Genomic DNA, 27654 nt, shown 5'->3' on the forward strand with positions numbered 1-27654 from the left:
ACCCCTGCTGGCGTTACTCAATTTTAACTAAGCACCAGCAGCATTTGCGCAAGCGCAGTTCACAGCAAAGAATTTTCAGTCGCTTTTGACGTCATGTTGGTGGCAGTGTAATGAATTCTGACTTTACTGGTTCCAGCTGTCTCCCGTCGTTCCTTGGATGTAAACTTTTCCGGATTTCAGTTCGTTAAACCTGGGTCCTGCCAGCGTTCTAAATGGCCCCTGAAAGGGAAAAACGAACACGAGCGGAGACTTCAGGTTACATTCCTGCGCATGTGCAGTGACCCGAGCGGAGAAGCCGGGGCGTGGCTCGAACGCGGATATTCCGTGCGTGCGCTCAGCTCGCTCGGTTCCACCGCGGCCGAGAGGCGACTGGAGTATGTCAGCCCCGTTTGAGGAGCGCAGTGGGGTTGTTCCGTGCGCAACACCGTGGGGCCAGTGGTACCAGACCTTGGAGGAGGTGTTCATTGAAGTTCAGGTGCCGCCAGGCACTCGCGCCCAGGATATTCAGTGCGGCCTGCAGAGCCGGCATGTGGCGCTGGCCGTGGGGGGCCGCGAGATACTCAAGGTAGCGGCAGGTTGGGGCTTGTGCTCAGTTTCTTCCCGGCCCCCTCAGATCTCTGAGTGCTAGAGTTCATAGTTTCCTTGGAGACTGGTCTGCGGAGACCCCACCCTCAGGGCCAGTCCTGAGTTGAGGTGGGAATTTGAGTACGCCACTTTTCCTGGCTTTATTTCTAAGCCAAATGAAGCTGTTTCTTTTGTTCCTCTGCGGGTCTTCAGCTGAGAACTGCTTAACTAGATCGTTGAAGGAACAAATACTTACGGTATCTATACTTTCCTCTAGGCACTGATCTCGGTGCTAGTAGGACAGCGGTGAACGAGCCAGATAATGTTCCCGCACTCAAGAGAGGTTATGCTCTTGTAGGGAGTCATAATTAAATAAATATTTAGGCAGTTATAGGAAAATAAAGATGAAAATAAAGGATAAAGATGTCAGGACGAAGATTCGAAGGTGATGTCAGGTGATTTATTTTCTCATCTGAAATTAGAAAAATTCTCATTTGTGGAGTGGTTAAGCAGTGTCAAGAGGCTGTGAAGAAAATAATATTCCTTTTATTCTCATCAATACCCTTTAGATCTGGTACCGATTATTTCCTTGTTAAAATTTATAGTTAAATTCAGTTAAGTTGAAGTTAGATTTCTTTCTCAGATTAGATGCCCAAGATATTTGATGGCAGTGTTGTGTAATGGTCAAGGGATACTACTTGGTAAGATGCCTGGCTTTGTCATTTTTCCAGTTTTGTAACCTTGGGCAAAAGATTATTCATTGTTTAAGCCTTCATCCACAAAGTGGGGTAATTATAGTACCTTTCTCAGGATTGTTTTCAGCATAGCATGGTGAGTGAAGAGCTTGGAGTAAGTAGTGACTGGTATGTAATAAGCTCACACTACGTGTTAGTTATTATTATTTTATAGGAAAGTGTTTTGAGTGCCTCAGAGAAAAGGAAGATTCATGTGAAAGACATTGATTTATGTCAGCTTGGATCTTGATGACCTTTCTGAATAGTTGTGCAATTTTGTGGGGTTTACTGAACGGTGATTTAATATTACACTTTAAATTTACTTTAGTAAATTTAGTTAATTTGCAGTAGCTTAGGGAATTTAGCAATAACTCTTAACTCTAGGATTTTAGACAAGTAGGATTTTTTTCCACTGGTATTGACATGAAAAGAATGTGTTTTCTTTTTTTAATGTGACATTTTAATTTCATTTCCTACAACAAATCAAAATGGATTTTAGCAGATGCATTCTCTTTTAAACTTATATTTTGGTTAGTTCTTTCTTAAAACGAGTTTCTGAAAAATCAGTGACAACTCATCTGACCTCAGTTGTACAGTATGTGCTTTAAATTTTTTTTAATGCTACATTGCCCTACAAAGAGATTGAACCACTTTTATTTTTTTATTTATTTTTCTTAACATCTTTATTCCAGTATAATTGCTTTACAATGGTGTGTTAGTTTCTGCTTTATAACAAAGTGAATCAGCTACACATATACATATATCCCCATATCTCCTCCCTCTTGCGGCCCCGTCCCACCCTCCTTATCCCACCCCTCTAGGTGGTCACAAAGCACTGAGCTGATCTCCCTGTGCTGTGTGGCTGCTTCCCACTAGCTGTCTATTTTACATTTGGTAGTTTATATATGTCCATGCCACTCTCTCACTTTGTCCCAGCTTACCCTTCTCCCTCCCCGTGTCCTCAGGTCCATTCTCTACGTCTGTACCTTTATTCCTGTCCTGCCCCTAGGTTCCTTGGAACCATTTTTTTTTTTTTTTTTAAGATTCCATATATATGTGTTAGCATACGGTATTTGTTTTTCTTTTTCTGCCTTCACTCTGTATGACAGACTCTAGGTCTGTCCACTTCACTACAAGTAACTCAATTTTGTTTCTTTTTATGGCTGAGTAATATTCCATTGTATATATGTGCCACATCTTCTTTATCCATTCGTCAATGGACACTTAGGTTGCTTCCATATCCTGGCTATTGTATATAGAGCTGCAGTGAACACTGTGGTACATGACTCTTTTTGAATTACAGTTTTCTCAGGGTATATGCCCAGTAGTGGGACTGCTGGGTTGTATGGTAGTTCTGTTTTTAGTTTTTTAAAAGTTTGTTTTAAAAGACATCATTTCTTCTTAATATCCACAGGAGAGCTCTTCTTGTAGTTTATTATAGTTGCTAAAGTTAAAGCGTTTCACATATTAACTTCACATTTGGCCAATCAGTGATCAGTAGTATTTCTTCATCCTCTAAAAATTAAGGAGCCCTGATCTTTCTGTAGAGAGCCCTGTGTTCTTTGTCGTAGTATATATTCCGTAGTGTAAACTAGGTTCTGCTTCACTCGCTAGGAGGGAACTTAGGGTTGAGACCTATCAGTGTGTTGAAATGGTATAAAATTTGATCTCCCTACTCTAAACAAATTAAGTAATTATATGTGGATTAGATAGGAAGTAAGGTAAGTCTTAAATCATGAAAACTTTATGAAAATTAATGGAATTTCTTTATTTTTAGTACTCATATGTTTATTTTTCAGGGCAAACTCTTTGATTCTACAATAGCTGATGAGGGAACGTGGACTCTGGGTAAGGGTAATCTATTATATTTCTTAGAATCTTTTTAAAAATTAATTTTGTCTTGGAAATTAGTATGTTTCTCCCTGCTGTAGATTTGCAGCTTTGGAAAATATAGTAAAAGAAATGTATTGAAAACAATTGTATGTCAAGATTCCCTAATGATTTTTGAAAATACAAATTAATGATTAACTCTGATTTCTTTGTGATTTTTGTTTGTTTGTTTAGAGGATCGAAAAATGGTCCGTATTGTTCTTACAAAGACAAAGAGAGATGCGGCAAATTGTTGGACTTCTCTTCTAGAATCTGGATATGCAGCTGATCCTTGGGTGCAAGACCAAATGCAAAGAAAACTTACATTAGAGAGATTCCAGAAAGAAGTAAGTCAGATGAATGTATGAATATGTATAGTTAAACATCTTAAACTCATAGAATAATTATTATTTGAAATTAAAACTCAAATGTGGTTTTAAAAAATTACTAAAATTCTTCAAAGAAATTTTTTAAGTTAAATGGTTAGAAAAATGACTGGCCTTTCTATATATGGATTTGCATGCCTCAACTAAGAAGTCCTCATGCCACAACTAAGAGCCTGCATGCTGCAACTAAACATGCCACAACAAAGATGCCGAGTGCTGCAACTAAGATCCAGTGCAGCCAAAAAAAAAAAAAAAAGTCTTCAGTCTCTTTCCCTACTAATACATACAGATAAAATTCATTACTTTTAACTGCTTTAGAGTGTTCCCTAGTTTGAGTGTATCGTTATTATTTAGCTGTTCCCTCTTTGATGAGATTTAGATTTCTCTGTTTGTGTCTATTTCAAACAGTTTGTACTTTCATCTCTGAAAATATTCAAATTTTCCTTTAAGATAGATATATGGGAGAATTATTACTGGATCAAACCACTGTTAAAGTTTTGATGGATAATTTCATCTATATGATAGTGTTTCCCAAACGTATGTCTCTGGCCTGGACTTTTCTCCAGAATGTTGGACTTGCATATCCAGCTGCCTATTTAACATCTTCACTTTTCTGTCTAATAGACATGTCAAACTCAACATGTCCAATGTGAACTCCCTAATATCCCTCCCGCATTTGTCCTACCTATGGCCTTCTCATCTCACGTGATGGAAACTGGTTCAGATCAAAAAAATCTGGGGAATCATCCTCCATTCCTCTCTCTCTCACACCCTCTCCAATTGTCAGGAAACCTTACTGGCATGGCCTTCTAGATATATTCAGGATTTGACCACTCATCACCACCAAGTCTACTACCACTCTCACCTGGACCACCTCTAACGTCTTGCCTGACCTATTAATTGTTCTCTTTACCTCTACCCTTGCCAAGCTACCGTCTTCTGAAAATAGCAGTTAGAGCAGTCCTTTTAAAATGCATGTCAGATTATATGACTTCTCAGAACTCTTTCACTCAAGTAGAAGACAAAGTCTTTTATAAGGCCCTAATTGGTCTGGTCCTCCATGGTGTCTCTGACCTCCTCTCCTACTACTGCCCCCCTCATTCATTCTGCTCTAGCCATACTGGCCTTTTTGCTGTTCATTAAACATGGCTGGCCTTTTGACTGCAATGGTCTTCTCCCAAAGCTTAGCTAATTTCTTTACTGTTTTCAAGTCATTTCTCAATGAAGCATACTTGATCATTCTATTTAAATACTCTAATCTCCTCATTTTCCTTACTTGCCCTACTTTTCTTCTTTCTTTTTTTATCCTATACTATAGCACTTACAAACTTTTAACACACTAGATCATGGGGTTGGCAGACTATGGCCACTGGTCAAATCCAGCCCACTGCCTGATTTTGAAGCAAAGTTTTACTGGAACACAGCTATGCTTATTTGTTTGTGTATTGTCTTTCATATAGCCACAGCAGAATTAAGTAGTTATGACAGAGACTATATGACCTTCAAAGCCTAAAGTATCTACTACCTGGCTCTTTACAGAAAAGCTTGCTGACCCCTGCTCTAGGTAGTTGAGGGTTTATTATTTGTCTCCTCCTGTTAGAATGTAATCTCCACCAGAACATGGATCTTTGTCTATTTTGTTCATTCTTAAATTCCACATGCCTCTCACGGTGTCTTCTAAACAGTAGGAAATCAATAGATGTTTGTTGAATAAATGAAATGCCTCTAAAAATACTGAAGGCTGAGGTAGTACTTACTCCATGAGATTGTCGTGAGGACTGAGTATTTTAAAATATATATAGCTCTTAGAACCCTGCCTGGCATGTAATAAGCTCTCAAAAAATGCTAGTTATTAAAAATCTGTTGATACACTGATGGTAAAGTATATGTTTGCCCATATACTTGTCAACATTGTAATATGCATATTGATCTTCTAAATATTTGTAAATATGAAAGTTGAGAAAGTACCTCATAGTTTTATGTTCCACTTTGGTGATTACAGTGAGGTTTGATATCTTTTCACATGTTTATTGTCCATTTAGATTTCCTTTTTTGTCAATTGCTGGTTTATATCTTTTTACCATTTTCCTTTTGGGTTACTTATATTTTTCCTTATAAGTTTTATAATTGTTTTTTTCCGTATTTTTCAGAATCCTGGTTTTGACTTCAGTGGAGCAGAAATCTCAGGAAACTACAGTAAAGGTGGACCAGATTTCTCAAATCTTGAGAAATAACTGCCATCTTCTTGCTGCATTTTGTGGATCCTAGCAGATTTGCCAGCTTAATAAAACGAACAGATGATGTGGTGGAAGAAAAATGGGAATGTCTGCAGTTAACAAATTGCAAAATATATTTAAATATGGTTCTAAAAATTGCATTCAAATATGAGTTACATAGGAAACATCTTAAATACTGTAGGAACTATTCTGTTGATATACGGTAACTTTTTTTTTGGACTTGTTTTTGCTCAGCATGAAGTTTTATATGCTGCATTTTACTAATTTCATATTTAACCTGTATTTTTAATACAAAAATCTTTAGGGTATAGATCATGTGAAATGACAGGGTACCATCAGGGAAAATTAAGTTTTTCTTTCAATAAGTGTGATGCAGGAATAATGTTCAATAAACTTTTCTAAATAGGAATTGTGTACCCCTTTGTCTAAGTGTACCAGTTCATACAAGGAAAATGTATTACTGGAAAAAAATTTTCAGAAAGGAGAAAACAATCCACAGATATATTCTAAGTTAATTTTAAGAGTTACTGAAAATTTCTGAATTCCTTGAGAGATGCCTTTAAGTCAAGAAATTGAAAAATAGTTTAAAACCTATCAATAAGAATAGATTAGTGCAAAAGAGAACTGGTGAAGTGAATATGGTTATTGGGTGAATCCTTTGTTAGTGACAAATACAAATTATAGTCAATGGTTATAAGTCAGTGACATCATTTTGATCTCCAGTGACCCAGACATATAGGTAAGAATTGTCTTGAAGTTTTACTTCATCCTTTTTATGTCCTTTCTAATTTTAAATATTTTAAAGAGTCTTAAATGTACTGAAAAGTTACAAGTAAAGAACACAGAATTGTTTTCTCCCTGACTCTTCAGGTTTGTGTGTAAGTTGATAACTTGATTCCCCATCACCTCTGAGTACCTAAGTGTGTATTTCCTTCGAAGGACATGCTGCTACATAGCTACAATACAATCATTAAAATCAGGAAAGTAGCATGGACACATTATGACCACCTAATCCTTGGACCTTCATTCCATTCAAGTTTACTTATTATCCCAGTAATGTTCTTTATAGCAAAAGGGTCCAGTCACAATCATGCCTTGCCTTTATTTTATTTTTTTTTGCTGTGCCACATGGCTTGTGGGATCTTAGTTCCCTGATCAGGGATTGAACTTGGGCCGCTGTCAGTGAAAATGTGCTAGGTCCTAACCACTGGACTGCTAGGGAATTCCCCATGCCTTGCCTTTAATATCAGGGTCTTTAGTCTGCTTCAAACTGGAACAAGTCTTCATTTTAACCTTGACTTTTACAGCCTTGGCTCTTTTGAAGATTACAGGCTAGTTTTGTACACCTCTGTCATTGTGAATCTTGTTTGATATTTCTTCATGATTAGAATCAGGTTATGAATCTTTGACAGGACTGTTGCAGGAGTGTTGCTGTGTTCTTTCTGTATCCTAAGTTATTGGTTTCAATTTGTCCTTTTTCTGATAGTGTTTCCTGTTGGCCTGCCATATGTGTGGGTTTCAAATTCTCAGATTCAACCAACCAAGGATAGAAAATAGTAAAAAAAAAAAAAAAAAAGCCAGAAACTTCCAAAAAGCAAAACTTGAATTTGCCTTGCAACAGGCAACTAGTTACATGGCACTTATGTTGTTTACAGTTATTTACATAGCATTTACATTGTATTAGGTATTATAAGTAATCTAGAGATGATTTAAAGTATTGTGGGATGGATGTGGTAGGTTATATGCAAATACTATGTCATATTATTGAGCATCTGGATTTTGGTGTCCGAGGGGGATGCTGGAACCAATACCCTGTGGATACTGAGGGACAACTGTACTTAGATCACCGATTAAGTGGTGTCTGTCAGTCTTCTCCACTATAAAGCTATTCTTTTCATGTTTATGGTTAGGTATTTTGTGTGATATAGTTTCAAAAGTACCACCTTGTTTCTCATCAAACTTTAAATTTATCTATATATACTCATGATTTCCACTTTATTCATTGGGTTAAAATCTATTATTCCCATTACTTTGATCCTCAAAATTTTTTCTGGATTCGGCCAGTGGAAGGTCATTGTAGGTGGCTTCTATGCCCTTTTGACATGTCCCCATCATTACTTGAGCAACTTCTTATTCTCTGGCATAAGATATACCAGACTTATTATTGCTTTCCCTACCCTAGCACAAGAATCAGCCATTTTTCCCAGGAGCCCTGGTTCTCTAGTGAAGAATGGTATTTAGAAGCCAGGTTCTATGTGTTAGTGAGTAGTTGCTGTTGGTGTGTGTTTATTATGCATACATTTACATCTATATTTTTATATTTATGTATATATTGAAAACCATGAGTTCACACTTAAACTTTCATTTCTGATCCCATGGGGTTCATTTTTGCTCTCTCCCTTTGTATAGAACTCCTTTCAACAGTGAGATACCTGATCCCTATTATCCTTAATATAGTTGGTTCACTATTCTAGGTCATCTTCCCATGCGAATACCTTTCTCACTGCTCAGGCTCCAAAACCCTATGCCAAGCAGAGATAACCCGCCTCACCTACTTGGATCCTAATGCCCCACTCTGGGCCGCTGCAGCCCAACCACACCCTTCGGCAAGATACCTATGATGTTCATTTTACCCAATAACTTTAGGAGTGAGTTGTTGGGGAAGAGGCGTTTTTCCTTTAATTGGCTGATCTATGTGACATTAAAATTTTTTAATATTTTGAATAAACATACAGTAAAATCAACTTTGTAGTTTTGTGAATTTTAACTTATGTAAAGATATGTGTAAACACCTCCAAAATCAGGAAATTGACTGGTTCAGTCAGCCCAAAAACTCCTTCATGCTTTCTCTTTATAGTTACACCCTACTCCTAGCCTCAAACCCTGGAGTCCACTGATTTAGTCTCTGCCTCAATATTTTTTCAAGATCTTCATTTAAATAGAATCATATATAATCTTTTAAAAACATAGCTTTGAGATAATTCACATACCATACATTTTACTCATTTAAAGTGTATAATTCAGTGGTTTTTAGGATAGTCACATTAAGTTCAACCATCACCATTGTCAACTTTAATTTTCATCACCTCAGAAAAAAACCCCACCAAATCCATAGTTTTTAACTATCACCCCACCCAACCATGCACAGACACCCAACCCCCTGAAGCAACCAATAATTTACGTGCCATCACGTAGATTTCTCTGTTCTGGATATTTCATGTACCTGGAATCATAGTGTGGTCTTTTGTTTCTGGTTTCTTTGACTTAGCATAATGTTTTAGAAGTTCATCCACGTTCTAGTATGTGTCAGTGCTTCATTCTTTTTGGCTGGCTAAATAATGCTCCATTTATGACTACCACATATTTATCCATTTGCCAGTTGATGGACATCTGGGAAGTTTCCACCTTTTGGCTACTGTGAATAATTCTGCTATAAACATTCAAGTACAAATTTTTGTGTGCATCTGTATTTTCCTTTCTTACCTAGGAGTGGAATTTTCAAGTTTTATGGAAACTGTTTAATTATTTGAGGAACTGCTAGATTGTTTTGCAAAGTGGCTACACCATTTTACATTCCCATCAGCAGTATATGAGAGTTCCGGTTTCTCCACATCTTTGCTAACATGTGTTATGTGACTTTTGGATCCTAGCTATCCTGGTGAATATGGAATTGTATCACAGTGTGGTTTTGATTTACATTTCTCTGATTGCTAATTATGTTGAGCATCTTTTCTTGTACTTATTGACCATTTATGTATCTTCCTTGGAGAAATGTCTATTCAGATCCTTTGCCCATTTTTTAATGGGTTATCTGCCTTTTTATTATTGAGACATGAGAGTTCTTTATATATTCTGCACAAAAGTCCTTTATCAGATATGTGATTTGCATATATTTTCTCCTTTTATATATGTTTTTTCACTTTCTTGATGGTGACTTTTGAAGCATGAATGTTAATTTTGATGAAGTTTAATTCATCATGCTTTTGGTGTCATGTCTAAGAATCTTGTAATCCCAGGTTATGAGGACTTTTTTCCAATGTTTTCTTCTAAAAGTTTTATAATTTTATCTTTTACATTTAGATCTGTGACCTATTTTATTTTTTGTAAGAGCTGTGAAATATAGGTTGTTTATTTTTTTGCATATGGATGTCTAGTTTCAAAATCATTTGTTGGAAAGGGTATTCATTCTCCATTAAATTGTTTTTGCACTTTTCTCAAAAATCAATTGCTATTTATATGGGTCTGTTTTTGGTCTCAGTATTCTGTTCCATTGATCTGTGTCTTTCCCTTCACCAATACCACACTGCCTTGACAATTGTAGCTTTAAAGCAAGTCCTAAAATTGGGTAGCGTGATACCTTCAACTTAATTCTTCAGAATTGTTTTGGCTGTATTTTCTTTGCCTTTCCGTGTGAAGTTTAGAATCAGCTAGTCTGTATAACAAAAAGTTGGAGTTTCCACTGGAATAGCATGTCTTCTGATCCATGAACATGGGGCATCTTCATTTAGCACCTCTTTGATATAGATCATCAGCATTTATGGTTTTCAGCTTATAGAACCTGTACATCTGTTGTTAGATTTATTCCTAAGTGTTCATTTTCTAGAGCTGTTGTAAATGATTTTTTATTTGGTTGTTGGTACTTTTCAGTCCTTCTATGTCCTTGCTGATTTTCTAGTAGTTCTATACATTACTGAGTGGAGTGTTTAAGTCTCCAACTGTAATTGAAGGTTTGTTCATTTCTCCTTTCACTGCTGTTTTTACTTCTTGTATTTTTAAGCTCTGATGTTAGGTGCATACATATTTAAGATTGTCATGTCTTGGTGAATTGATTCTTTTATCATTTTTTAATATCCCTCTTTATTCCTGGTAATTTTGATACAATTTCACGAGTCCATTTAATCTATATTGGGAAGTAATGTGCAGAGAGGTTAAGAGCATAGCCTCCGAGTCAGAATTGCCTGGATTTGAATCACACATCCAAGTACAGGTGTATGACCTTGGGCTCATCACTTACCTGTTCCTTGGTTCTGGTTCATTTGTAAATTGGGATAATCTCATTCAATTTATAGGATTAAGGATTACATGAGATGATTCATCTGAAACATCTGACTATAGTACCGGACAGTAAAAACTACCATTGTTAACCACAAATGTTAGATCAGAAATGTCTAGTTTTTAGAAAGTATGTCACATAATTAGAAATACATAGAAGGTTCAGGTCCCTTTTTAAAAACAGCACTTCTGAAAAGAGGGATTATTAAATATATCTAACCTGAGTCAAATACCAAAGGAACCTTTTTTTTTTGTGGTGCACAGGCTCTGGACGCGCAGGCTCAGTGGCCATGGCTTACAGGCCCAGCCGCTCTGCGGCATGTGGGATCTTCCCGGACTGGGGCACGAACCCGTGTCCCCTGCATCGGCAGGCGGACTCTCAACCACTGCGCCACCGGGGAAGCCCAGGAACCTTCTTTTATAAAAGTTTTTCTTTCACCAGTAATTCCATACACTGTCTACTTTGTATCTTGTTAGTTTAAACATGAACAGTTCAAAGTCATCTGTTGTTTCAGTTCCAATAATAATTAACAAGTGATCTAAGCAGATTAACAACGACCTGCTGGAATACTGTTTAATTAGATAATAGGGTTGCACAGAACTTCAGGTGGGCTGAATCTGAGGGTGAATTTGAATTATGGATAGCCATAGTAGTGATGAATCTAAATAATAAAAGCGACCAATAGTGTATAAACACTGACTTTTTAATGCATATTAAGCATATTTAATTGTCATCATCTTGTGTCTATCTTTAAAAAACCATTAGAAAGGAAAGTGTCAATTAGGTAATAGCCATACTCTTATAGGAAATTTTGTTTCTCCTACCATGCATCTTACTTTAGTGCTAAATTTAAATATAGTGAGTGAAGACAGCTTTTTATTGTGGTTCTATTATCACAGTGCCAAAATAGTTAATTAAATTAGAAGAGAAACAAATAGAAAACCACCCAGCAAAGGAATGCATTTCAGTAACTTTATTGAAAGGTATATCCCTTAGTACCAAACATAATGGTAGTTGGTTAGGTTACCTCTGCCAACTCAAAATTAACACTGATGTATTCAAAATCTTGAAATTTATCAGTCTTTTGGGAAAACTGGAAAGTTATCCATAAAACATGGTTTACAAAAGTATAAGATACACTGTGGTTCTTTGGTTTATTTTCCAATGCATATCTCCCCATAACATGATGTCAAACTTGGGTATAGCCATCCTGGATGGATTCAGGCTACACATTACATTAACTGACACTTTAACACAGTAGATCTCCTTAGGTTCACTGAAATCCTGAACACTACCTCAGCAACCTTATAATTATGAAGATGCCTACTTACCTTTCTTAATACTTTCCTTTGGCACAGTAGGGGCAATTAATGAAAGTATATTCTCTCCCTTTTAAGCAAAACTCTAAATTAGAAGCAATGGCAGTTTCATAAAAACAGTGCTTAGTAAAAACTTCTGGAGTGTTAAATCAGAAACTTTTCAGAGTGATGTTAATTTGAGTTACTACTACAGTAAAAACTAATTTTCTTGATGGGACTAGACTGAGGCAGTAAATTTTGTATAAAACTTTTTAAATCATGGATATGAACATTACCTGTTTTCTAGAAAAATATTAAAGATAACTTAATATGCTGAAATTAATAGGCCTGTAGTTTTGCTTTATATAAAATGCCCTCAAATTTAAATGTGACTCCCATGTAGCAATAAAGTCCACATCTCTGGATTATATATTACTTGCATTATGGGTGCCAAGAAACCATTTTCACTGCCTAGAATACTGACCCTTATTATGCCTTAAAAGTGCATTTGTGAAGTGGTGGTTTTGATGTAAACCTCATATTTAAATTTAAAGTTTAAATTTAAATTAAGTAGGTTACCGTTTTTGACACCACCTAAATACAATATATTGACCCAATACAGAAAGTTGGATCAGTGTTAGAAATGAAGATTCACAGTTTACCTTCCCAGGCTTGTCATTAGCATTTCACATTTATGCTGTTAGCTTTGATTTGTATGCTTCACAGGTGAATTCAAATGTGAGTGATTCCACTACAGGGTAATGTTAATTAGGCAGTTTTCCCAAATCTGAGAACACCAATGTTAATCTACTTGTGATATTTTGAGGCTTCACAGCTTAAATCCGTTATAACATTATGGAATCCACAGCTCAGGATTGTGGAGAAAGGCTTCAGAAGAGTTATTTGTTGCTGTAAGAATCCTAATAAACAAAAAAATCAAGTTATCAGAAGTCTGCCAATCCTAAAAAACAAAAAAATCAAGTTATCAGAAGTCTGCCACAAATATTACTACCTGTGAAAATATCTAAGACTCACAATCACGTCTTATGTAGATGTGTTCTATGTTAATATTTAGTTTTAAGTAGGAAGAAAGAAATCACCAACATGAATTAAACTTAGATGGCAAGAATGTACATCATATATTTGTGAGGAGGCTTACATTTTTTATGCATGTACTTTCCAGTGTTCAACTACTATAGCAATGATACACATACAGTTGAGATGTATAATGATACACTATACAGTTGAGACATCCTGGCAGTTTCTAGACACTCAATGTAGAGACCACCTGCCACAACTTACCTTTTAAGTACAATACCCGAGTTCATACTGATTTTGCTAATAAGCTAACAGTCTCAAATTAGTTCAATGTATGGTTCAAACTTTTGGTCCTGCTCCCTCACTCAGGCTCATGTAACTTTAAATGAGCCAAAGCCTAAGTCTACATACAGCAAAATGATGTGAAATTGAAAAAAGAAAATACTGTTTTAGTGCTACTTTTAAAGTTCAGGTTATTAACGATGCTGCTTTTTAAGCTGAAAATTTAATGAAATGGCTAACATATATATGAAAGGTTAAGAGAATTCCTTACTCTTAGGGTGTCGTACCTTGAATGTAGTAAATGTCCTCAAATACAAGCTGACTAGATCAGAGAAGTCATTTTCCCCTCTGCTAGTCCAACTCCATTTTTTTAAAAAAATAATGCAGATTTAAATTCTTGAATTGCAGAAGAAAATTATAGCATTAGAAAAGTCTCTCTACATGGAGAAAAACTATGAACCAAATTTACCAATTAAGGGACCATTTCAGGAATTGTTGGGAGGTGGGTTATTCTGTAGTAACTATGCTTCAGTTGCCGTGCAGTACGCCCAGAAACGATCCATTTCAACTTCTGAACATTTGGTTTGGAACACTTGTTTGATGAATATTCAGTTAAACACTTGGATACGAGCTCTTGCCAGAAAGTCAAATCTCTGCCATTGATCTGTGAATAAATTAAAAAAATATATTCTTTAAAATAAAAGTCCTACAGTATTTAATTATAGTAATAATTGCAATCTTATTAACACGTGTGTTTCCTCGTCAAAAAAATTTGAGGATAAGCTACTTAAGTTTCAAATAAACATTGGACATCTCATTTTACTTTAGGAACAAGTGGTTTAGTTGCTTTTACAGCTGTCAACAGGATTTAGGCTATGACCTGGACATACCTTGGAATGTTTCTGAAGACATTCTACTCCTTCTGTTAACTCTACACACCTCTGTGCCTGGATCTCCAAGGCAATGATAGACAATGCCAACACAGATGGCTAAAAGAGATAAATTTTAAAGTAAATGTTGAATATAAAAGTAGGTATATAAATAGGTTTAATCTTTATAAAATATTTACCTTTGCTTTAGAAAATATGATCCTGCAGTAGCATGCCTTAAGTTGAGCTTCTAGTCTTTCAAAATTAAGGCTATTCCTCCTTTAAAAAGAAAATGAAATTAATTTTATATAGATAATTTTACATCAAGTCAAAAGAAATTTTTAGAAAAAAAAGTCAATTTTAAAGTGAAGTTTATAAACACTTATCATAGAAAGTGAATTATTCGAAGTAAAGAATTTCCCTTCCTTCAGAAACATTAACTTCTTAAGGATACCATATATGAATTTTAACTGATTTGGGCCCAAAAAAAAGTATCATGCTACAACTCCCAAGGTTTCTTTTCATTTTAATAAATCTATTTTTGAATCTGAAGTTCCTTTTTCCATACATCTGTGTTAGATGCTTACCTACTAGGTTCTATAAGTTAACTTGTCTATAAATGGAAAACGTAATTTTAAAAAAAGTTGAAATGTCCATCTTTAGAATTCACAGACTTCAAGAAGCTACTTTTGACTGAAAGTCTTCTCACTTCTGCTGGAGGGTGAAGTGAAGCTCAAGGAGCTTAGCTGTCACTTTACTTATTTTGATTGGAATTCTCCCAGGATATTGATTTTATTTAACATCCGGACAACATCATTCTGATTTCCAAATCTGCTTTGTTAAAAACAAACATCACATACCTTTCATATGGCAAGTTCTCTTGAAGGAGTGCATAATAGAGTTGTAGAAACTGAAAGGCAGTAGTAGCTTTGACTTTCCAACACACCTTCTCCAACACAATCTTTTCCATTCTCATCAAGTCTGAAACTGTGAACCTATACTGGCTTATTCGGATCAAGTCAGTTGCCAATGGGACATTCCTTTCCTCCTCTATTGATTTTACAGCCAAATAGAAGCAGCTCAGTCCAACACACCCAAGGTGCTTGGGCTGTACCTAAAAAGACAGTAAGTCCATGTCTTTACCTTATTTCAGTTATAAAAACATAAAGGATAATCTAGAACTCAACCTATAACTTCGAAAATGTATCTTTGAGGTATATTTCTCAGCTGTGAAGGATTTAACAAGATCCACTGATACCTCAACTGTAGCCTCTTAACCATATGTACCCACTTGGAACCAATTTTTGAGCAAACAGACTAAGTTTCAGTGTAATGTGTGGCTTCAGCACATAACAATTCGTACTTCTTTTGGTTTGTTTAAATCAGTGCAGAACGATAAGCAATAAGCTACTAGGTCAAAGGCTTATATGAGGACTGAAATACCTTACAGCTTATGCACAAAATTTCTTTCCAGAAAGTTGTGTTTTTCCAGGCTGTTTTCTTTGTAGTAACACATGTAAACTGTTTTTAAATACTACAGCACATACTGTTTACTCTGCCTGTAAAGCTCTATTCACTACCAGTATTTTAAATTTATTCATCATTTTCTGAATGTCTACAAAATTTGTCACAGTCAAAATTCTGTCCACTTTAAGTTCTGCTCAACAGAAACTTTATGAAGCCTTTACCAGTATTTGTGTTCTCCTCTTCTTAGAACCCCTTCAGCAATACATTTATGCCTCTTTTGAGGTATAATGTAATTATTTTTCTTATTATTCCTTGTACTATATAATAGTTATCAGTGCAAACATTATTGCCACTAAGATTATAATACACTTAAGGGATAGATGTATTTCATCTATGTAACATTTATAGTCAAAGGTAGTGCCTGCACATGGTATCTAAAGAGTTGTTTAATTAGGCTACTGAAAAAGTTTCTTGAACCATTCAATACACATTGAGTTCCTCCCATATATGATGCATTCTGTTAGGTACTGAGGACTAAAAGATGAGCTGCATTTTAACTGTCACGTTATTTCATTATCTACCAATGACCACTGGCACACAGAGAAGTCAGATGTATTTGTAACAATTAAGCTCTGAAAGTTACACTGATGTCCTCCTTATCCAATACAGGGAAATAACTATATATAAATGCTCCTTCAGAAGATACTCTCTATTATATGCAAACTTAGGCTGGAAATGACAAGCATAAGCACGACTTGGGTAAATTTAAGGCTAAAACAATTAGAACTTTATTCTATATGAATAGAGATCAAGAAATATACTCTATGACCAGACGGTTGACAGCATCAACAAAAAGGGAAAAAAAAAAGAAATATCGTCTAATTCTTAACCCCCAATCTAGCATTCAGCCTCTAACACATTTCTTAAAATTTAGAAACAACAGTAAATAAATGAAAACACCCAACCTATCAAAAAAGACTTTTAAAAACAACAGCCAACTCTCCTACTGGGAGACTCTGCAATTAATCATTTGATATTAGACTACTTTTCAATGTCAGAAAGTAAGTTGAATAAATGATGCATCACCCTTAATTAAAAGGAAGGATTTCATCAGTGCTGTAGCACACAGAATTACCATAATGTTTTGGCTACTTGCTGAAAACAAAAAAAGTTATGAATACCAGCCCAAAGCTAGCAATACCACCTCCAAAACACACTGAACAAAACCACGAAATACTCAGGGTAATGTAGCTTTAGACGTACCTTCATTTTAGACAGGAATCTGTCCAGTAAATTCACAGCTAGAGAAAATGTCTCCGTGTCAAAGCCAAAGAACTGAGTTAGACTAAGGAGATCTTTTACTTCAAAGTCCCTCAGTCTTGCAGTCATTCTAAGGCCATTATCGTGTGCAGATTCAATTAGTCTCAAGCCGCAGACCTTTGGCTGACATCTCAACTCCTGTTCCAACAGGGCATTCAGCTGGTGTAGCAGTTTCTGAGAGTCAGTTGTTGTCAGTACCTCTATCATCTATATATAGAACAAAGCCCAGAAAGGAGTGAAAGAACAGCCCTTCCTGCCTTGTGTTGTGCCAGGTGCATTATAACACAAGTCTCCCCTCCCTCAATGCTATTAGTGAATCTAAGTCACTGCAAAATGCCATCTGTAATTCTCCACCTCCCCAACCAGTTGGTCACATCCTAAATTGTGAGTTCCTAGAGGGCAGTAGCCATGGCTTTTTAAAGAAAAAAAATGCAAATCTTCATGCCCAAACTTTGAAATTAGATGGTAGCATGTATTCTGCCATTTATTAACAATGTGAACTCTTCAAGTTAGTAAATTTTTCTTAGTCCTCAATTCCTAGTCCGTAAAGTGGGTATAAGGTTATTACCTATTTCATAGACACTTGTGAGGAATGAATGAGATCATCTAGGTACACAGGTACTTAGCACATACAGTAGGTGCCTAATAAACACTGGGCAATATTAATGAGCTTACTTCTAGTCTGTAAAACGAGGCATATCTGCCTCTTTGAATGGCTGTGAAGATTAACCAAGATGATTCAACTAAAGAGTTTAGCATAGTGCTTGGCACTCACTGCTCAGTAACTGTTAACTTCTATTGACGTTAGGAAAGGAAGCTTAAAGGCAGTTATGGGTGCACGCAGTGGGGGCGGGAGGCTAATCCAGCCTGCAAGAGGAATCTGGGAGTTTCATTAATTTAAGACAATACTGAACATCTACTATGTGCCTGCTGCGGGCACGGGCTAAACCCTGGACACACGGACGGTCCCTCCTCGCAACAATCGAAAGACAGGGAGGCAGAAAGAATCCTTAGGGTTGCGCGACGGAAAGGGTGGGCAGATGGAGAACTGCAAACTTCAAGGGTCCAACTCTTTGGCCCCTGGGCTGGGACCGGGCCCATAAGACACTAAGACGTCTCAGGAGGTCGCATCTGGCCCCGCCCCTCCATGCTCGTACTAGCCTGAACTTGTTGCTCGGGGAGAGTTAACCGAGGAAAAGGGCTCGAGACCTACCCCTCACCCCGCGCCCCCCAACCCTGTTCCCTAACCGCACTCCGAGGTCAACCCCGAAATCCGAGCTCACCTTGATCGCGATTGCAGCTCCTCAGCGGTAACCACCCTCCCCGGGCCTGCTCTCACCTCACCCCAAGATATTAGAACCGAGAGGCCTATGAGGCGAGTGGGCTCGCGGGCAAGACGGGAGAGGCCCGGGGAGGGGGAGCCGTCTTGGGTGGAGGTCTCTACAGCGCCGCCGAGACGACACTGCCCTCCTTGGGGTCTGCTCGGAGCCGAAGGGGCCGCGCCTGGCCTCCTGAGTAATATATTGGAGGGCGGGGTTTTCTCGCTGCGGTGGGAGGGGCACATGGGAGGCATTTTCGCCGCTGATTGGTGTAAGTCTTATGATAGATGGCTCCTGCTGTCCAAAGAGGGCTGGTCCGTAGAGGGAAGAAGTCCGGCCAATCAGCACACGCTTTTCACTATCCCGGAGTCAAATTCTCCGCCCCTTGAGACCACGCCCCCTACCTCTAACTGTCTCTCATTGGAGGATTTCCCCGAGTGTCTTCAATGAAGAGGAGGGGGAGCTGAACGCTGCGCGCACCAACCCAGGCCCGGTAAGGCCTCTGCTGGCGGACGGATTGGCCAGAATATCGTTCCAGAATGTACTGGGAGTTTTCGTTCCGTTCGGTTTAGTAGAGTGCTTTTGCTCTCTCTAAAAATACAGTGTCTGATTCCACAAAAAAAAAAAAAAAAAGGCCTGGTTTTTCACTGCAGTTGGAGAGGTGGTGGATATTCTATGGTGTGGTTTATTAAATCTCCAGAAGTTTCTCCGTGTGAGCTTTGGAAATCACTTGTTCCTTGCCTTGTTTTGCTTTTTTGTATAATTTATCAAAGGGTGGAGTTGGGCTACGTACATTCTTGGTCTCCTACCAATTTCCTGAATTTGATTTTTGAACAAATTAAAAAAGTTGGTAGTTCTTCATCGGCTTGAAAGGTGTGTGGTTGACTCAAGAGGAATAAGTAGACAAAAATAATTGTAGTGCTTATGAATCTGAGTTCACAGATCCGTGTGTGAAGCAATATTAGTCTTTTTACTTGCTGTCCGTGAACTTAATCTCTGATTGTGAGCCTTTGCCTGGTAAGTGGAAAAATAGTTAGCTTGAAGCCTTCCTGGACTCACTCCTTCCCTCTTTCTTTCCCTATTGTCACAAATGGGAAGGGTCTACATTAAAAGGGCCTGAGGATTGGTGAACAAGGAATTGGTTATCAGTTCTGGTGGACTGTACTTTGATGTCTCTGTTCTCATGGTCTCTTCCTGGTTAGTGGCTACCTGGGCTTTGAAAAAATTAAAATCTGAAAGATTTGCTGGCATGTTTGCTGTTTGCCCTGCTGGGTGCTTCCCTGAGGCAATGACACAGAACCAAGCCCTGAAATGGGAGCAGAGTTGTGGAGAGAAAGGGGAAGGGAAAACCTGAGAGAAAAAGTTAATGCCCTAAAATATTACCTTAGCCACATCACTAGGTCAGTTTGTCAAACCTCTGTGTTTCAAATGGGGAAGAGGCCTTGGTCATCCTTGAAAAAGAACTCACGTAATGAATATAAATGGGCAATTAAAAACATTTAAAAAGTTCTTTTTACAATAATGTGTGAGTTTACAAATGTAAATGTTTCTCCTTTAGTAACAAAGGAACAAAATTAGTAACAAAATTAGGAATATAGGTATGTACACATGCACTCTTTCACTACTTGTTGAACACGTAATATGTGTCAATGGAGGACAGAATATACTGGTTCCTGTCCTTGTGGATTGTGTAGTTTTGTGGACAATATAAACTGACTTATTTTCAAGTCACAGACTACTAACTAGGTACATGACTTTTAGCAAGTTTTTAATCGCATTGAGTTTTCATTTTCTTTTATTAAAAAATAGGAAGTAAAAGTACCTTATTCACAGAGTTATTGAGAGGATTAAATAATGCAAAGTACCTAAAGAGGTAGGCATTGTGCCCAGAGCACAGTAACTACTTGATAAATGGTAGCCTTTATTATTAAATTACTAACATTTCTTTTGAAATGTCTTGCTTAACATACATTTAATTCTGTTTTATCTATTGTCAGAGTTAGTCTTCTAGAATGGGAGTATTGGAGTTGTTTACTTAACACTAATGAAAGTATCTAAATTGTGTGTATTAATTTCTTTTTTTTTAAAGATTTATTTATTTATTTATTTTTGACTGCGTTGGGTTTTAGTTGCGGCATGTGGGATCTGCGTTGGGGCATGCGGGATTTTTCGTTGCGGTGCATGGGCTCTTCGTTGTGGCGCCCGGGCTTCTCTCTAGTTGTGGTGTGTGGGCTTTCTCTCTCTAGTTGAGGCGTGCGAGCTCAGTAGTTGTGGCACACAGGCTTAGGTGCCCCATGGCATGTGGGATCTTAGTTCCCTGATCAGGGATCGAACCCATGTCACCTTCATTGTAAGGTGGATTCTTTACCACTGGACCACCAGGGAAGTCCCATGTGTATTAATTTCTATGCCTTTTTTATACTTAAAATTTTCACATGCAGCTTTAGGTAATATATCATTGTTTATGTAATAAAAATGTTTTCTCTTACGTTAGGATCTTATTACTTTTTATTAAAATCTGAAATTACCTGCATGAAAAAAATTGTTTCTATAGCACTGAAGAAACATTGATTCAATACAAATCAGATCAAATGGACATTTTTTACCTTTTCTCCTTCCCCTCACCTCCACTGTCATTTTTATTGCATAATATTAGAATACAGACTATCATTTAAATAATTTTAAAGTCCTAATTAGCAAAATGTGCAAATGTAAGACTCAATTATGTACTGTTGTAAAAGAAAAAAAAATGAGCCTTTTGTTAATTGTGATTTATTTTTAAAGACTTACAGATTTAGTAATGAGTCTATCAGGAATCTTTCAAAGGACTGACTTCCAGGGTATTTTCTAGGCTCAGTGATATATTCAGCTGCCATCTTCACACCTTCTTCTTAATCAGCAGTTAAGTGCAGCAAGTACTGAAGCTCAGAATAATGGCCTCAAGGCTAGGCAAGAATCCAAGGCAGTTAACAGGAGGATTTAATCATATTCTCTACGCTGCAGATTATAAAAGTGCCTTGAGCAGCAAAAATTGTAACAAGCAGGTATAACAGTGGTGGCTTGTCAAATGCTGCCCTGACGAGGGAAATTCCTCGTTGGTTCTGTTTCCATCCTAGAGACTGGAGGAGTCTTTGCACCTCACCCTCTGTTGAGGCTCCCTGACAAATGTCCAGAACTTTTGAATGTGGGCTTGTCCAACTGGGATGAGGGCTGAAAAAGTGAGGATCCAAAGATCTCAGCTCAGTCTCTTCCGCTCTACTTCCTGATCCTTCCTGGAGCTAATTATGGCCCCCTCCACCTCTCCAACTATTCTCTAGTGCATCTGCTCTGTCTTAGAAGAGAACTTGCTTGGCTGTGGCTTTTTGGAGTCTTCATTAGCCCCTGGGATAGCAGAGAAATTGTGTATAGTTTGGGTGGTGATGGGGAGTCAGGGAAAAGGATACATAAGAAAACAGATTAGTAATGTCAGGTATATCTTGCCTTTCAGAGATTCTAGCTATCTCTGATAAAGTAACCCTTTCCAATTAATTGAGATGTTACTATATTCAGTGGAAAAATAAACTTTGTCAAGTAACCACTGCTATGTAAAGGCACTGGGAGACATTAGACACAGATCTCCCCACTTGCTAGCATTTAGTCTAATGGCCATAGGCTCTGTTGAGTACAGGGCCCAAAGCCAAGATCAGCCAATAACGATAAGAGTTTGCATTTGTTATGTATTTCCCAAGTGCCAGGCTGTGTGCTGAACTTAAACACACATGATCTTATTTAGTCCTCTAACAACTCTGATATTATTATTATGTTCAGAAATGAGGAATATCTCGTATATCTCCTGTTTAGCAGCTACTTTTTACTGTTTACTAAATATTCTTAACACATAGCTTGAATTTGGATTTTACAGCGTTTAAGGACAAGTTTTTATTTTGGAACCTTTTAAACTCATTACCCAACTTCAGTAATCATCAACATTTTGCCCATGTTGCCTATTTACTTTCTGTTTGTCTCATCATTCAACAAATATTTATTGAGAACTTTCTAGGTGCCAAACCATTGTGTTTTGTAGTCCCAGATTGAAAATATTACAATTTTGGGCCATAGGGTGTGTTGGCTATTGTGTTTTGTGAAGATAGGGGTTGGTAGGATCAGCTGGGTCATTCTCCAGGTGCATCTCTTTCTAGTCTGAAGCCCACACTGAAGGTGTCTCTGGGGTCTGCTGCTTTGGTAGGAGAAGGAGGAATGGGGAGGGATAATAGTTCCCTTCCTTATTTAGGTCTCTGCCTGTACTGCTAACCTTCCTCACAAAAGTGCATGCAGACATACCCAGACACACACACATACCCCTTTACAAAAGATTTTGACAGAGTTGAATTTTGGGAAATGAAGTACTTTCTAATCTAGCTTTTTTGTCCCTTAGGGATCTCATAGGTCTGAACTTTTGTTCTCTAGGTCAGCCTTCCTTGCCTGAGGTCACCACTTTCCTCATTTCTTTAGCCTTTTAACTCTTTAACTCGTGATCTGAGTTTTGATGCAGCCAAGTGAAGAGGTTGGTGCAAAGGGCATTCCAGACAAAAGCAACAGTATGTGCAAAGGCATGGAGGAAAGAGAGACTACGTTGATTTCTGTAAATGAAATATAGATGACTCTGGCTAAAGCATGGAGGGTGTTGGAGGTGGGGGAGTCTAGCAGTGCGGTGGGGAAAGAAGCAGTTGCTTATCCTGGAGGACCAGGTACACCATATATACCATTATTGGAATTTTGGACTTTATAGGCTTTGGGGAACCAACCATGGAATTTAAAGGGACTGTCACAACTGGATTTGTGATTTAGAATGACCATTTGGCATCAGTGTGAAGAGAGGAAAGAGGGGGCCAAGAGTGGAGTCGGAAGAGCAGTTTAAGAGGCCACTGCCTTCACCTAGGAAAACATGAGAAGATTGAACTGAGGGAGTGAGAGTGGGAATGGGAAGGAGATGGATTCAAGGGACCTTAGGAGGTTGAGCTGATGGATTGTGGTGACTGATTAGATTTGATTGGTTAGGTGATCAGGATGAAGGCAGAGTCAAGAATACTGTTCAAATTTCTGGTTCAGGCAAAAAGTTGAATGAAGAGTCTATTTATGTGCTAAGTTCAGGGAATACAGGAAAAAGACCAGGTTTGTAGGGGAAGACGTTGACCTAGAGATGCCTGAGGGAACTCCAGGTGGACATGTCCAAAGGCATCCAGAGAAACATTTGGTGCTGCTGATAACTTTGGGACTCATCAGAATTTGGGAGGTGATTGAGTCATGGAAGGAGATCAGTCAGGGACAATTGAAGGTGGTAAGAGAAGCCTGAGGAGAGAGTCTAGGGAACAGGAGTCTCTGAAGGGATCTAGAAGGAGAAGGCATGTTACTGGAGTTAAGAGAAAGTGTTTCAAGGAGAGAGTGAGCACCAGTGTCTGATGCTGCAAAGAGGATGAAATGAAGTATGAACAATAGAGAAAGAAAATGAAATCAATGAATGTGTGACCCACTCTTGCAAGGGGCTGGACTGTGAGGGATAGAGACCCTGGACAGAGAGTGGAATGGTGTTGAGAGAGATATTTTGCTTTTCAGAGATGAGCTAGACTTGTGCATGTTTAAGTAATGACCAGAAAGAGCCAGCAGAGAAAAAGAAGGATCTGACTGCTAGAACAATCTAAGTTCTCAGATGACACTAGTCAATTTGCATTCCGTCAGCTGTATTGTTATAGAAGCTTCTATATAGTCAAATACTCACAGACTACAATGGAAGGGAACAACACAAAGGGGCAGAAATTATATGTGTTTAGCAAGCCTAAAATTCTCTAAATAGATGTTAAGAAATATCACTACATGCTTTATAAATGTTTATGTTTTCTATTGCTATTTTATATTCAGCATTTCCAGTTTCAGATTATCCAAAGCACTCCTCTTGATTTAAAATATTCTGGCTTGCCAGGTTTAGGAGCTTTTTATCAGTGTTGAAGTAAGAGTAATAAATAAAAACATGCATTTTATGTAACCATATGTAGTTAAAATATGATAGAACAAGGCATCCATCCAAGCCTTAAATATCTAGCTTTTGTTGAAAGTCAGCCATACATAGATTGAGCTCAAATAGAATAAAAACTTTAGGCACATTATGGAGGTTTCTATTTTTAATGGAAATATACATATATTTACATCATACAACCATAGATGTGTGTGAGCGTGGAAATATGTGGATGTGATAAGTAATACTGCCAAATAGCATTGATATAGATTTTTCTATAACACATTTCCTGTCAATCCTGGCCTTGTAGAAGAATTTTTAATAACTAAAAGCAGTGGTTTGGTTGAGACATGAAGGGACAGACTACAGTCTGGGTCTCATTTTCCCCAGTTACTATCTCCCACTCTCAATATTTTCATATTTTAATTGGGAAAATAATAACAGTACTACATCAGAGGTTTAATTAATTGAACTAATACTCAGAAGTAGCATATGTAAGGACTTATTAAATGTTAGATATTATTATCTGCAGAAATAAGTAAACTTCTGTGAGATAAATAAATTGCAACCCACGATACTGCTGACGTCAATTACTAAGTATATATAAACGAAGCAATGTTATCAAGGTCTTTGCTCTTTTTTACTTACAATAATAAATTAGTCTTCCAGTTGTTTTCACTTTAAAGTGGGAATTCATCTCCTACTATGCCAGATATAAGACCTCATAAACTGGGAGGAGTTGCTAGAACAAATCAACTAACAAACATAAACCAATGTTGTAGGTTTTTCCTTAGTCTTTCTTCTGTGAAGCATTTTCCTTAAGCGGACTCTCCTTTACATATGTAAGTGTATAATGATTCCCATCAAGATAAAAATCTTCTATTTTTAGTAAACTTCATAGTTTACCAAGGATTTTCACATATATTTTCTCAAACTCCCTAAAGTCCTTGCCAGATTTTCAGGGCATAGATTGTGTGTTAGTTTGCTAGGGCTGCCATCACAAAATACCACAGACTGGCTGCCTTAAACAACAGAAATTTGTTTTCTCACAGTCTGGAGTCTTATGTCCAAGGTCGATGAGACGGTAGGTTAGGGTTCTCCTAAGACCTTGCCTTGGCTTGCATGTGGTCACCTCCTCGCTGTGTCCTCACGTGGACTTTTCTGTGTATCTGCATCTTCCTGGTGTCTCTTCCTCTTCTTATAAGGACAATAGTCATATCGGCTTAGGGACCCACCTTTGTGGCTTCATTTAACTTTAATTATCCCTTTACAGGCCCTATTTCCAAATATAGTCAGATAGGAATTTGGGGGGACACAATTCAGTCCATAACAGGTTGTGATCCATATTTTCTTGGGGAGAACAGAAAGGCCAGAGAGGTTAAATGATTTTATTCAGGGTCACTTGGCAGGACTTTTCATCCTCCTATTTTTCCCCATTGAACATCCCACATTCCCTTCTGGAATTACTTCTCCAGAAATGCTTTTTTTTTTTTTTTTTTTTTTGCGGTACGCGGGCCTCTCACTGTTGTGGCCTCTCCCGTCGCGGAGCACAGGCTCCGGACGCGCAGGCTCAGCGGCCATGGCTCACGGGCCCAGCCGCTCCGCGGCATGTGGGATCTTCCCAGACCGGGGCGCGAACCCGTGTCCCCTGCATCGGCAGGCGGACTCTCAACCACTGCGCCACCAGGGAAGCCCCAGAAATGCTTTTTTTTGATGGCATGTGTTTATGAAAATGATTTTAAGTTCATGGACTAAAGAATGCTATTTTATCCTGAATTTCACAATTTCATTGCTTCATTGTACTTTCCTCTATTCAACTAAACTCTGTCTTAGACTTCACTATTGTTAATTTTTAGATGGTTATTTCACAATAACTTTTGGATTATCTTGAGAAATTAAGGGCTAGCTTATTCAAATACTCCCTAACGCACAAACCCCTTAACAATAATAAGAACCTGAAAAAGGAAAAAGCCTATTATGAAATTGCTTGTGAGGAATGTGATGTTAAGAACCTCTCTTGGGCTGTGAATTAATTATTATTGTGGTTCCAAGTTTTCATTTTTTTAAAACAGGGGAATGAATAGGGACATCTTGTCAGTACCGATACAAATGAAATGTCCTCTGTGGAACACAGAGTCTCAGTTCTTCTGGCCTCTCCCACCCACAGTCCATCATCCCACAAGGCTCAAAAAATTTGTATAATGTTGAGTAACAGAATTTGGTAATATTTGAGGACTCAAAACATCTTTCTAATCAGACATTTTATTACACTTACACATTTACTCTTGATTCATTATATATTGAAAGAAAAAGATGTTTCATACAGACTTATCTCTGATTCATTGTACATTTCAAGCAAAAGGTGTTTTCATAGCCAGTATGACTATAATCCCCTTTCTTCCAAGGAGAGGTCATCATACCAATACTCTACAGGAAGACATCCACACAAAAGGCACACCTGCTACCCTTTTCCTACCTCTAATTTGAGATCATTACTAAAAGGAATTTAATGAATCTATGGACATAAGTGTTTGTTTTTGAATATATAATTCCTTCTCACATGTATGTGCCTTCCATAAGTGACCATATATATCATTTCTTCTCTCAAAGTGATTTTTAAAACTTTTTGAATATTTTTATCAAGATTTTAATTCACATACATTTCACCCAAAGTGTACAATTCAATGGATTTTATTATATTCATAGAGTTGTGCAACCATCACCACAGTCTATGTTTAGAACATTTCACCCCCAAAGAAACACCATATTCATTAGCAGTCAGTTCTTCATTCTCTTCTCTCAATTCCCCAGCTCTAGGCCATCAATAATTTACATTCTGTCTCTATATATTTGCCTATTCTGGACATTTCATATAAATGGAATCTTAGGATATGTGGTCCTTTGCAATTGGCTTCTTTCACAGCATAATGTTTTCTAGGTTCTTCCATGTTGTGGCATGTATCAGCATTTCATTCCTTTTAAATAACATTCCATTGTATGAATATACCAAATTTTGTATATCTTTTCTACAGTTTATGGGCATTTGGATTTGTCTTAGTCAGCTCAGGCTGCTATAACAAAATACCATTGACTGGATGGCTTAAACAACGGATATTTATTTCTCATAGTTCTGGAGACTGAGAAATCTGAGATTAAGGTGCTGGCAGACTTGGTTCCTGGTGTGCATATAGCGACCTTCTGGCTGTATCCTCAATGGTGGGGTGGCAGG

At 37.7% G+C, this 27654-nt stretch overlaps 2 protein-coding genes across 3 annotated transcripts; one reads left to right on the top strand and one right to left on the bottom strand.

Moving 5' to 3' along the window:
- Positions 1 to 336: 336 nt before the first annotated feature.
- NUDCD2 (NudC domain containing 2) lies at positions 337 to 6734 on the top strand. Its single transcript, XM_082835334.1, has 4 exons — positions 337 to 565; positions 3098 to 3146; positions 3363 to 3514; positions 5704 to 6734. The coding sequence occupies exons 1-4, from the start codon at positions 377 to 379 to the stop codon at positions 5785 to 5787; spliced, it is 474 nt and encodes a 157-aa protein (XP_082691460.1). The 5' UTR covers positions 337 to 376; the 3' UTR covers positions 5788 to 6734.
- Positions 6735 to 13049: 6315 nt separating this feature from the next.
- On the bottom strand, positions 13050 to 18599 carry CCNG1 (cyclin G1). 2 transcript variants are annotated; one of them, XM_082836735.1, is made up of 7 exons: positions 18401 to 18599; positions 17061 to 17324; positions 15191 to 15444; positions 14531 to 14609; positions 14352 to 14450; positions 13931 to 14125; positions 13050 to 13061 (listed from the first exon to the last, which is right to left on the bottom strand). In XM_082836735.1, exons 2-6 carry the CDS (start codon positions 17322 to 17324, stop codon positions 13934 to 13936), a joined length of 888 nt encoding a protein of 295 aa, XP_082692861.1. In that variant the 5' UTR covers positions 18401 to 18599; the 3' UTR covers positions 13050 to 13061; positions 13931 to 13933. The 2 variants fall into 2 exon arrangements, with proteins under 2 accessions (XP_082692861.1, XP_082692860.1); XM_082836734.1 differs by lacking the exon at positions 13050 to 13061 and having other exon boundaries at positions 13795 to 14125.
- Positions 18600 to 27654: the final 9055 nt, after the last annotated feature.

This window comes from Leucopleurus acutus (genome assembly GCF_964270905.1).
Source record: "Leucopleurus acutus genome assembly, chromosome: 3".
Lineage (NCBI taxonomy): Eukaryota > Metazoa > Chordata > Mammalia > Artiodactyla > Delphinidae > Leucopleurus > Leucopleurus acutus.

Bases quoted from the DNA above. Each gene is read 5' to 3' on its own strand.
- NUDCD2 (XM_082835334.1), top strand. From the start codon at position 377: ATGTCAGCCCCGTTTGAGGAGCGCAGTGGGGTTGTTCCGTGCGCAACA. The intron at 3,147-3,362 runs GTAAGGGTAATC...TTGTTTGTTTAG, and splicing joins TGAGGGAACGTGGACTCTGG to AGGATCGAAAAATGGTCCGT. The intron at 3,515-5,703 runs GTAAGTCAGATG...CGTATTTTTCAG, and splicing joins TAGAGAGATTCCAGAAAGAA to AATCCTGGTTTTGACTTCAG.
- CCNG1 (XM_082836735.1), bottom strand. From the start codon at position 17,324: ATGATAGAGGTACTGACAACAACTGACTCTCAGAAACTGCTACACCAG. The intron at 14,610-15,190 runs GTATGTGATGTT...TTCTTTTTAAAG, and splicing joins GAGAACTTGCCATATGAAAG to GAGGAATAGCCTTAATTTTG. The intron at 14,451-14,530 runs GTAAATATTTTA...TATCTCTTTTAG, and splicing joins TCATATTTTCTAAAGCAAAG to CCATCTGTGTTGGCATTGTC.